The sequence below is a fragment of the Mustela erminea genome, chromosome 7, assembly GCF_009829155.1.
Source record: "Mustela erminea isolate mMusErm1 chromosome 7, mMusErm1.Pri, whole genome shotgun sequence".
NCBI lineage: Eukaryota > Metazoa > Chordata > Mammalia > Carnivora > Mustelidae > Mustela > Mustela erminea.
In genome coordinates, this window is record NC_045620.1 from 75,884,755 (window position 1) to 75,896,736 (window position 11,982).

The window sequence follows — 11,982 nt, forward strand, 5'->3', positions numbered from 1 at the left end:
CCCCAGAAGAAATGTGGAAAGATGAGCTACCTATTGTATGACATGTATCTCAGTATGTAGGTGCTAATGTCTAGGTATTTGGCACATGAAAAGTCTAGAACAATGGGGAAACCTGCTTATTGACAAACCAGCAAGTGGGATCTGGACAAAGTCCCCATCCAGGTACTTAAAAATCAGGGAAGTTTGGTTTTTGAAAATTCAAAACAAATTAAAAAAAAAAAAAACCAATTTCACTGGACAAGCAGGGCCATCACCTGAAAAAAAAAAAAATGGCTTTAACGTTGAGAAGTTCTCACTCTTGGCTGTGAGGTGCAAGAGATTCAGTTATTGGGGTGCACTAGGGTGATCAACCACCCCATTTGTTGAGGACAGAGGCATTTCCCAGAATGCGGGGGTTTCAGTTTTCGAACCAGGACAGTCTTGGTTCAACAGAGACAGTTGGAAACCCTGGGTTGTGTTTTCACATCTGTCGGTCATACTTTATATAATACAAGCCAGGTACTGTACTTGGCTTGAGTCCATAATCAGCTTCATTAGGCATTTGTATCAAGTTGATTTTTTGATGTGCAGTTTCTTTGGCAAGTTAGTAATGATACCTGGGAATCCTGACCGATTTTAGTAATGGCTTAACTATCAGCTATACAAAATACCTTATGTTTAATTTTTTTTTTTTAAAGATTTTATTTATTTATTTGTAAGAGACAGAGGGAGAGAGAGCAAGCGAGCACAGGCAGACAAAGAGGCAGGCAGAGGCAGAGGGAGAAGCAGGCTCCCCGCCGAGCAAGGAGCCCGATGTGGGACTCGATCCCAGGACCCTGGGATCATGACCTGAGCCGAAAGCAGCTGCTTAACCAACTGAGCCACCCAGGCGTCCCTTATGTTTAATTTTTTGAAAGTTGACTTAAGTAAACAAATTCCTTTAAATTGAGCAATCAATACTTTCTCCTACTTGCCAGTTCCCAAATGATATTTTTCTACGAGAATGAGGCTTTTAGAAAGTTATATATGCTTTTTAAAATCCTTTCTTAACATGAACTAGTGATTTTGAAATCCATTGCCTTTAAGGAAGATACACAGAGAGTAGACAATAAAGTTGTAGAAAGATTAAGTGACCCATCAATGGGTTATAATCTATTCCCCATTCATTCATCTCCCTTTTGGAGCAGATGAGTATCTGTTGACTTTTATGTAGATGATAGCTCATGGAGAAACAGTTTCTAAAAATTTATTTATATATGACTCCAGGTATGTGACAATACAATGATATTCATGTAGTTTTTGTGATGTAGTTTGTGATGATATCCATGACAGTTTTTATAGCTGTCAAGGATGGTGCCTGTCATTTGAAATTCTCAGTGCAAATTTCTCCCCCAGTATAACCCATGGTTGGCAAAAATTGTCTGAAAAAAATTCCTCAGTGTGAACTGATATTTGGAGGTAATATTGCTTTTTAAACCTCCTGCTTTTGCACAACACTGAAAAATTCTGGACAAATACATGAAAAAGGAGTAAAAAAAAATCATGTTTTCACTGATTGTTAAAACACAGAGGGCTGGTTAAAAACATATTTATAAAATAGGGGCACCTGGGTGGCTCAGTCATTTAAGCATCTGACTCTTGATTTCAGCTCGGGTTGTGATCTCAGGGTTGTGAGATCAAGCCCTGAGTGGGGCTCCATGCTCAGGGGGAGCCTGCTTGATTCTCTCTCTGCCCTCCCCTCTGCCCACTTTCTTTATGTCTTTCTCCAAAAATAAAGAAATAAAATTTTTAACAATATATTTGTGAAATAGAATACACTTAAAATATCTATAGGTAGTTAAATTATTAGGCGTCATCTGTAACTGGTACTAGTGTGTTCAAAGGTACAATTGACTTTAACACCAAAGCACAGTACAGATTTCAGCCATTACATAAAAAAAATCCCCTCAGCTTTAGGTTATGTAATGATAAACTGTACCTGTTGAAAAATATATGTGGAAAAAAGAAATAATTTTAATACAAATATGACTCATCTGCAGGCATTCATTTATTCCGATCCAGCAACCATGGTAAATGTGTTTGGATTACTGGGCATAGTATGAAACATTTAAAAGGGAGTGGAGAACTTTATTAAAACAGAAGGCTCTTCAAACTCTACAATGATGTCAGAAATATAGGTCCTTGGAGCACATTATTGTTTTAAGCGGAGGTCCCCGCACTTTCACATTGGTTATAAAACATTATTTTGTGCTGCTGGCCTGGAATGAGAATGTCATACATCTGCAGGCAATTAGAAGAAGCTGGACTGCATGTTTGATTAGCTCAATAATAAACGGGCACAAGTGTGACTCCACGTATGTTAGTCAGATTCCCTAGACAGATTATCCTGTTGTTATCATATGAAATAACCCCCTTTTATCAACAATTAAGTAAATCCACATTTATGGGCACTTTGCAAAATTGTGAGGTGGGAAGAAATCCAACTTAAGCCTTAAGTCATCCAAAAAACTTTTAACCCTGCTTTCAATGATACAGACCCCAATCCCAAGTCTTAAAGAAATTGGTTGAATTATACAGAACAGTTGGGTTAGAGATACCCTGTGTGCAAACAATCAGTAAGTATGTTTTTAGCATCTATCATAAGCCAGGCATTTAATAGTTTTAGCTTATAACTAAAGAAAAAAATTCTCACAGAATTAAGAATTACAAATGTTTTAATCTGTGAAAAGTAATTTTGTAAGGTCTAAGTCTTTTTAAAAAAATTAAATAGATTTCATTTTTATTATTCACATTTTATTACGCAGTTTCTACTATAACCAAGTGAATCTTGTAAGTCTTGAATATACTCTATCCTAGAACTTCTTCATTCAGTTCTAGGCATTGTTCTTAAATTCAACCATATTTGCCAATGATAGGTATAAGCCACTTTGGGAAATGACCCATTCATTTTTCTGTTTATTTTTTTCTCCTAGGTACCATTAAAATATATAACTGGATCATGAAAAATAATTCAGTATAGAAAAGCCCATACTTAAAAAAAAACTTCAGTATCACTTTCCAGTTTCAGGAAAAACATCACCAAACCTTCCAATTCAACTAGATATTTAAATAACACAATTAAAAGTTGCTGTCTTAAATAAACTCAAGATACTTTTTATCAATATTCACTCAAACACATATACATAAAGTAACCTCATGAGGCTATCTCCTTGACATAATCCTTAAATTAAATATCAGAATATCAAGCAGATGCTGAAGCATTCATCATCATTATTGGAATTCTGACTCATGGCAGTAACACAAAACAGATGCTAATATGATGCACCCTCTGAAAAGTGACACCATCACGGCATGGGTTAGCTCTTGATGTGGGGTACTTAAAAATTTGAACACAAAATATAAAATATTAAAAGTCAGGGTATGATAGGGGTCCTTCATTTATAAGCCATTTCAAATCTATCTCATACAGTAGATAAAACTCCACACCAGCGCATAAAGGGCAGCATCTCAGGGAAACAGAAGATGCTTCTTTTCCTCACTCGGAACAGGTAGAAGGTTAAAAACTCCTGGACCCTTTCTGTTGGCCAGTATGTACCAGGCACCTGTGGTATAAAATGGGGTCTACTCTGTCAGCCCCAGGGCTGTGCAAAAGGAGTCTGGGGCTCCTATGGCCCTTGTCAGTAACGAGCTCCACACCAGGCAGATCTGAAAGGGTTGGCTTAGTAGGAAAAGGGAAACAAAATCTCATAGCACAGTCCAGTTAACTAATATCCTACACATCTTCAAAGCCCAAGATTCTTATCATTTTGTTAGCATGAGTCTACAGCTGTTTCTAGAATACACAGTGATGTGTACTCTTTGTGAAAATAAACAGAAAAACCCAAGCAGATGGTGCCATGGTGCAAGTGATATAAGAGAAATGGGCTCAGATGAGAACTGAAAAAGATAGAAATGTGGAGTGGGGAAGACTCCTCAAAGGTAACGAGAAACAGAAGTCCCATTTCTTTATTCCTCAGTGAGAAAAATAAATTAGTGGCAAGTTCAATGAAAAGCAAACTTGAGAACCCAAAGGAGGACATTTATGGAGTAGCTTGACGCACAATTTCAAAGTCCAAATGAATAACCTGACTGTTCCTTCTGACAGCTGTTGACTCTGGCTCCGCCTGCCTGGGTTTGAAGGCTAGTTCTACTCTCACCACCCGTGTGACCCCTGATTCCCAAACTTGGCTGCAGGCTTGGAACCACGTGTGGAGCTTTAAAAAATAGGGAGGCCCAGAACCCATCCCCAGAGACTGTTATTTAATGGGGCTGGGGTGTGGCTTGGATATGGAGGTTTTAAAAGCTCCCAAGTGACTATAGATGGTTGCTATGGTTGAGAACCACTGATGAGTCCTCTCTCCGAGCCACGGCTTCCTCATTTGTAAAATGAGATCGATACAGGCAGCAACCACCTTTTAGGATTTTTGCGATGATTAAATGATAATTCAGGCAAAGCACTCGGCACCATGGCGTGTGGGAAGTTCTCAGTAAACTGGCGCTGTTAATCCTCACCACGAGGTGCACTTGGACAAGAACGTTCTCATTAGCATAATAAGTCATGCTTACCTTGGCACACGTTATGCTCACTCTGCTCGTAGCCTGTTGCACACTGGATCCGGTGAGAAGGGTTGGAGGGGATGCGCTGAGGGTCAGCTGGGTTTCGCCGGATGACAAAGTTATTTCGGCCAGTCTGCACTTCGGGGCCTGCAACTGCAGCAGCGCTGGCCACGAAGCCGCCCCCGGGCATCACTCCACTGGCTGCCATGCCCGTGGCTGCCACGCCCCCAGCGCCTGTCCCTGACGAGGCGGCTGCATTCGCCGCTGCACCCACGCCTTCCGCAGCGGGTGTTTCTTGCTGAGGTTGCTCATTATTGACAATAATCTGGGCTGTTTTAGGAAGGCAGAGGTATCCTCCGTAGTGGTTGACACATTTCATTCCACCTTTGCAAGCGTCTGGGACAATGTCACATTCATCAATATCTGTGGTCAGCAATAAAATAAATCAGGAATCTTCTCAGAGGGAACACAGAACATGTAAATATACGCTCACGCCTTTTTGGTAGAGTACAAAGAGGACAGGAAGAGTGACATGAGATGGAGACAGAAAGCTATGTTCAGACGGGAAGTCTTTGAAGTTGGCTCACCTTTGCACTGCTGTCTTACAGGATCCCACTCATATCCATCTGTGCATTGCTGTGAAGAAAACATCAAAGATGGGGCCAGGAGACAGTTAATGGGTGTATCCACTTCCTAAGAAGTCACTCTAAAAGCTTCATTCCTATGACAACAATCCTTGCTCTAGAGTCCCAGCTAGATCATGAGGTGGATAGTTTAACATTCCCTAGATTTTCTCCTTCCCTCCCTTCCTTCTCTCCCTCCTTCTTTCCTTCTTCCCACCTTCCTTCCTTCTTTCTTTCCTTCTCTCTCTCTTTCTCTCTCTCTCTCTTTTTCTTTTTTTTTTTTAAAGATTTTATTTATTTATTTGACAGAGAGAGATCACAAGTAGGCAGAGAGGCAGGCAGAGAGAGAGAGAGGAGGAAGCAGGCTCCCTGCTGAGCAGAGAGCCCGACGCGGGACTCGATTCCAGGACCCTGAGATCATGACCTGAGCCGAAGGCAGCGGCTTAACCCACTGAGCCACCCAGGCACCCCTCTCTCTCTTTTTCTTTTGACAAATCTGTGCATTGGATCGCTTCCGGGCTCCCTTCTCAATCACCAGCTGCCTCCACTCTTGTGTTGTATTGGGTACAGTTGCCCATCACCATCTCAGAATTCTTTTCTCTGTTTCAATACTGATCTTCCCTAATCTCCTTGAATGCCTGTTTTTTTGCTTTATTTGCCCTTCTTCCACATTAAAAATTTTGCCAAAAGGAAAAAAAAAATCAACCAAGTTCCTTTTTTTTTTTTTTTTAAGATTTTATTTATTTGACAGACCGAGATCACAAGTAGGCAGAGAGAGAGAGAGAGAGAAGCAGGCTCCCCGCTGAGCAGAGAGCCCGACTCGGGGCTCGATCCCAGGACCCTGAGATCATGACCCGAGCCGAAGGCAGCAGCTTAACCCACTGAGCCACCCAGGTGCCCCTCAACCAAGTTCCTTTATTTAGCCCTTGACTCTTCCCCTCCTCTCTCAATTCTCTTAGAGCATTCCAGCACCTGCCTTGCCTTACCTGTTCAGCTGAGTCTCAAGCCGCCCACTCACACCTTGGCCCACCTCCTAGCTTCAATTCCTACGAGTCCTCTCTAGTTCACTCACTAAACAAACCATCTACTGAGTACCTTCTCCTACGGGGCACTGTTCTAGTCCCTGGACATGCAAAATCATGAAGACCTTGTCCTTGTCCTCAAGTGGCTCACAGACAGAAGAGCAGACAGACAGGTAGACAAGTTGGAGCAAGATGTCAGGTGCTGTGACCCATACATATATGTGGAAAGAGTGATGAACTCTGTCCAGGGCTGTGTGTGGGGCATGACAGAGTGGAAGAGAAGGCTTTATGGGGAAGTCACAAGTGAACTGGGTCTTACAGGATCTTTCCAGGGAAATGTGGGAATTCTAGGAGGAGGGACCATGAGAAAAAAGATGCAACACTGTTAAAGACAGAAAGAGCTGCAAGTAGTCTGAGTGGGGGCATGCAGTTAGAGGGACAAGAAGGAACCAATTCCTACCTTGAATGTCAGCGAATCTCAAGCTTTATGATCAAGCTTAAGTCACCCAAGGTGCTTATTAAAATGCAGACCCAAAGGATCAGATTCTGCAGGTCTGGGTAGGAGACTTGGAATTTGAATTCCTAACAAGCATCCCAGGTGATTTTGACACAGGTTGCCTATAGGCTACTTCTTGAGAAACACTACTATAAGTGATAAGAGGCCTCTGAATAATTTTATTTATTTACTTATTTTCCCTGAAGCATTTTTAAGCTCAGGAAAATATTTGAACAGATGCAGATTTGAGGAAGATGCTTCAGGAAAGATAGAGCAAAAGTAGAGCGAACAAACCAATACTTGAATTCTTTTAATAGAGGTGAGAGTTGCTTATGCACACAACAGATGCTCGGCAAGTAAATAGCTGACTGGAGACAGCTCAGTTTAAATGTTTTAGTGGGATCTGAAACTTCACAGGGTGAAAGCTATACTCACTTTATCTCTGAAGCTAATTCTTTCTAGTTTCTCCAACCTGCCCAGAGCTCCACCACCCTTCTTAGGACCTTGGATTATAACTGTAACACGCACACTGACTTTTCCATTTATTTTCCTTTAAATTCTGCTGACTTCGTGTCCATGTCTGTATCTACCATGTTGGTGTGTAAGCCTTCTTGCCTCGTGAATAGGCAAGGCTGTCTGGCTGTCCTCCATATCTCTGTGTGCTGCACACAGCCTCCAAAACAATCTTCCTTGCTCTCTTGATTGTATTACTCCTATATTTAAGACCTCATACTGACTTGCAGACCTCTCGCCTCCCACTTCTGCCATCTCTGGGCTCCCCTCAGCACCCAGCACCAGCCCACCTAAACTTGTCACCTCCTCAACTTGTCTTGGGTTGTTTTTACCCCTAGACTTTGATCATGTCACTTTCTCTGATTCCGATGCCTCTTCAGCCATTCTAGATTAATCTGACGTCATTACTTCTTTCAAGATTCCGCACAGAACTTGACCTCTTCCAATATGCCAGTGCTCACACTAATTACTTCCTTGCTTTTTCTATCTCTTTAGCATTTATATAATTGATACAATTATAATACGTGTACTTGCTTATGAACTTTGTAGTTCAACAGTATTTTCCCAGCGTAAATTCCATGAGGTAAAGGTCTAGATTTTCTTAGTAAACAAGTTCTTTTGCTGGTGTAAGAACTGCTTATGTGCATGGTAGCTACTTGGCAAGTAAATGGTTGAATGAACCCTAACTTTAAAATGGAAAGGGGATATGATGCTGTCTTGTGAATATGAGCTCAATTTTCCAAAAAGTACCTTTCAAGTCAGGCACAATGACAGTACACTGAATAATCTATTTGCTAACTAGAGAGGGCATGCAGATTGTGATAGGTATTTAGTTCCAGTATATTTAATATGGATCTGCTATTAAACAAGCCTAGACTGACTAGACCACTTGCTGGCTGTGTAGCCTTCAGCAAGTTAGATACTCTCTCTGATCTTCAGTTCTGCTATTGGTGAAAGGAAGATGATACCACTTCCCTCAACCTTTGCTATGGAAATGAAAGGAGATAGTATCCCCACAACAGGGTACTCACAGAGCAGTTATATTTTATTCTTTAACCATAAATTATTAGGCATACACAGTTCAAGAGACAATAGACCTTAAAGGATGTCATATCTGGAAAATATCCTCTCTAGTTCACTCACTAAACAAACCATCTACTGAGTACCTTCTCCTACGGGGCACTGTTCTAGTCCCTGGGCATGCAAAAATCATGAAGACCTTGTCCTTGTCCTCCAGTGGCTCACAGACAGAAGAGCAGACAGACAGGTAGACAAGTTGGAGCAAGATGTCATATCTGGAAAATATGCTATAATAATAATGAACCCTAGTTAGTGGTCTAAAACTCTAGTGTTTAATCCACAGGGACCTTTCTCTGCTAAAGATAACTGTGATTTAATTGATGAACCAAAGAGAAGGGGGTATAAGATAAGCAACTGTAAAAGCAATAAAATATTTTATTGGATGAATATAAAAATGGGTAGTTAATTTAACTTTAGCTCCTTAAGAAAGTAGTAAGTTTAGCCTGAATAACAAAACATTCTCATTTGAAGATAAACAGCACATGTATTCATTTCTCATGTTTTATTTATCTTCAGCAGAGGAAGCAACTACATTTATCATTAAGTTAACAAAATATTTATGTGAAATCCTACTTGATTTATAGTTGATCTGAACAACAACAAAGAACATTTTCCAGATGAATACTAACATTTCGGGGATAATAGGATACCAAAAAGTGAGATAATGTTTATTATCAGTAATTGACATTAGCTCACTTTTAGGAGTTCTTTTTTCAAAAATTTTTCACATTCTTTTGAGTAGGATTACTTCATTTTAAATTGGGAGCAAGTAGAAAAATATGTTTTTCATATTGTGATCCAGGACAAATGTCACTTGCCTCATGACACTGGTTAAAGACTAGAAGACACAAAACAAAAACAAACAAACAAAAAAAGAAAAGAGAAAACAGAGGTGTAAACAAACTCACTGGAAGTGAGGTAAGTACTACCCTCTATTCTCACTACATCCATTCCTGATAGTCAGATGATATTTTCGATATTTTATTAAACATTGGTAATATCTATGCAATCAACTAATTAATCAAATATTACTTGGAAATAATCAGATGTAATTAATTAGAAAATGCAAATTTGCAAAACCAAATTTCACACAATGCATTTTAAGACCACTTTAGCCAATACGCATCCTGGTAGCACATAAATTCTACCTGAAGGGCATTTATATGAATTATCAGTTATACTATAAATGGATATATATAGTCTTTATAAATTCAATAAGGGCCATTTACATGAGAACATAAGTCATATATACAAATGAGGTATGTGCTTTTGTGATGTTTGTTTTTATTTGACTTGTCTTACTCTGCAAGTTTTGGTTTTATCTGCATGTATATAGGAATCCAGGCTTTCCAATTCCTTACCCTCATTAATTTATTGGATGTGTTAGAAACATGTAGCTTACTTTGGTTTTTGTTTTAAAAGGGTCTCCTTTTTCAGTCTTGCCAGAAATCATTACATTTTGGTTCCTATCTCAATTGGTGATCTAAATGAAATTTTGGAGGGACCACGGGTGATTTAAACAAATCTTAAATGTGAACCACACTAAAGCGTTGTTTAATTTATTACCCTCCACAGCCTGCAGACCACATACACTGGCAGGGGTGGATAAAGTCACCCTTGTGTCACCGAATCCCGCTGAACCGCACTTATCTCAAATTCCATCACCCCTTACCGTGTACGTGATGGTTTCTTCGGTGTCCTGTGACTTGACCAGCGCCAGAGTCAGCATAGTTAGGAAAAGGGCTTTCAACATCGTGAATCTCAAAGAAAACACAGGACAAACTGATGCTTAGTATCTGCTGCAGGGGAAATAACAAAACTTTAGCTGTGCAGTAATAAGCAAGGAAGGACAGGAGGGAGAGGCTGAGGTTCCATCATACCCGATTTCCAATCTCCTGTCTCATTCCCCTCCCCCACCTCAACCTTCCCTGGGCCAAGAGGCACCAAAGACTCTAAAACGGCTGCAGAGTTACATTTCACTTTACTCCATCCAGCTGCGCTGAACATATACAAAGGATATTCAGCGAGGAGTTTCTACTGTTCCTTCACAACAGGCTCCAGAAAGGGTGTGGAAGGGAAGAATAGAGGGTAATTAATTTCAACGGAGATGGTGCATTTATTTGTGTGTGTGTGTGTGTGTATGAGAGAGAGACAGACAGACAGACACACGGGGAAGAGAGAGAGAGAGAGGAGGTGGGGCAGCAAATCTCATATTCCTTGAATATTCAGGTTTTGCCTATATGCTCACCTCCAACTAGTGAAGTTCCTTGCACAGCTTAGCAGAAATACCTGTGAACTAATACAAATTACCTTGACCTCAAACTTTTTTTTAAAGCAAAACACCAAAACAAAACTCAAAGAGCTATCTCCTCCCCTAGTAGAATACCTGCCCTTCAGAGTTCCTTCTATCCCCCGAACAAACCCTCAAAGTGACATTTCCGTGCCATTCTCTTCGCGCAGTTTCGTGTGAAAGCCCCAGGTCGTGCGGAGGAGCTGCCCCAAGCGTCCGATTCTCGGTGCCTTATCAGTCCCTTGGTACCCGGCACGCTACCTTCAGGATCGGGCTGCCTAGAGCCAGAACCCGGGGACCACACCGCAGCCGCGTACTAGTTTCCAGGCGGCCGACCTGGCGCCCCGGGGGAGGTGAGGTTCCCGCTCCTAAATTAACAGGCTGCAGCCCCGGGAGCTGCTCTGCGCTCCCGCTTTTCACCAGCTCCTGTGGAATCCAGGTGCGGCTTAAATCTCGTACATTAGCCCCCTGAAACTTTCAAAACTTCGTTTATGGGCACAGCCCAGTCGGCTGATTGCGGGCGCGCACACACTTGCCCATCCAAACAGATGTCACCCCGGTACTCGCACATGCTGACAGATCGCATTCCGAGACCGCACACCTCCACCTCCCTCTCTGCCTGAGAGATCTTGCACAGTCCGGGGGCAGTTCTCGGGTACCCGGCACCCTTGAGGTTACCCCACTTACCTCCCTGCGCGCGGCCCGGCGGGCACTGAGGGCGCCAGGGGCTCCTACCTGCGCGGCCGCGCTGCTCTCCGAGCCTGGGCAGCAAGGGGAGAGCGGCAGGGGAGGGCAGCCCGGTGGGTCTGAACTGGCGAGTTCTGGCAGCGGCCGCGGCGGCAGGAGGAGGAGGAGGAGTAAGGGAGGGAAAGGGGGAGGGCGAAGGGGGGCGGAGGAGAGAGCCGAGGGAGGCGCAAGGGCTGAGCCGGGCGCCGCAGGCTGGGCGGGAGAGCGCTCTGAGCAGCCGGGTCCGCGCCCCCTCCTCCGAGCGCCCTCTCCGCCTTGGCGCCTGCCCTCCTCTGCCAGCCGTTCACCCCAGTTCCCAGACACGCCGGAACCCCAGGCCGAAGATGGCATGCTTGGCATGTGAGGTCTTGGGTTTGAATCAGCCTTGGTGATGCTCCAGCCTTCCCGACAATATCTCATGCCCCCGTAGAGGAAAAACATCTCTCCCAGAGAGCTGCTCAGGGTCCTGAGAAACTGGTTAAACATCCCCCCCCCCCCCATAAGTGAATCCTAGGACAGTTAATTAACCCCATTCATTGGACTGGTTGTTGTTGCCCTTTCTTTCAGATTATTTGTTTATTTATTTATTTATTTGTTTTCTTTTTGCGTGGGGGAGGGTCTGCTTTCTCAAATGTAGAAAAAAGAGAATCCGTTCAT

At 42.5% G+C, this 11,982-nt stretch overlaps 1 protein-coding gene across 4 annotated transcripts in view; it reads right to left on the reverse strand.

Moving 5' to 3' along the window:
* EFEMP1 (EGF containing fibulin extracellular matrix protein 1) overlaps positions 1 to 11,437 on the reverse strand; it is a 60,814-nt gene extending 49,377 nt beyond the window's left edge. For 2 of the 4 annotated variants that reach the window (XM_032352177.1, XM_032352173.1), the window contains exons 1-4: positions 11,335 to 11,437; positions 9,982 to 10,069; positions 5,163 to 5,211; positions 4,585 to 4,998 (exon numbers count right to left, since the gene is read on the reverse strand). In XM_032352177.1, the coding sequence (XP_032208068.1) occupies positions 4,585 to 4,998; positions 5,163 to 5,211; positions 9,982 to 10,062 (544 nt within the window). In that variant the 5' untranslated portion in view covers positions 10,063 to 10,069; positions 11,335 to 11,437. Of the gene's footprint in view, positions 1 to 4,584; positions 4,999 to 5,162; positions 5,212 to 9,981; positions 10,070 to 10,557; positions 10,597 to 11,286; positions 11,308 to 11,334 lie in introns of those variants that run through there. The other 2 variants (XM_032352176.1, XM_032352175.1) reach the window with 2 other exon arrangements.
* Between the last annotated feature and the right edge of the window lie 545 nt (positions 11,438 to 11,982).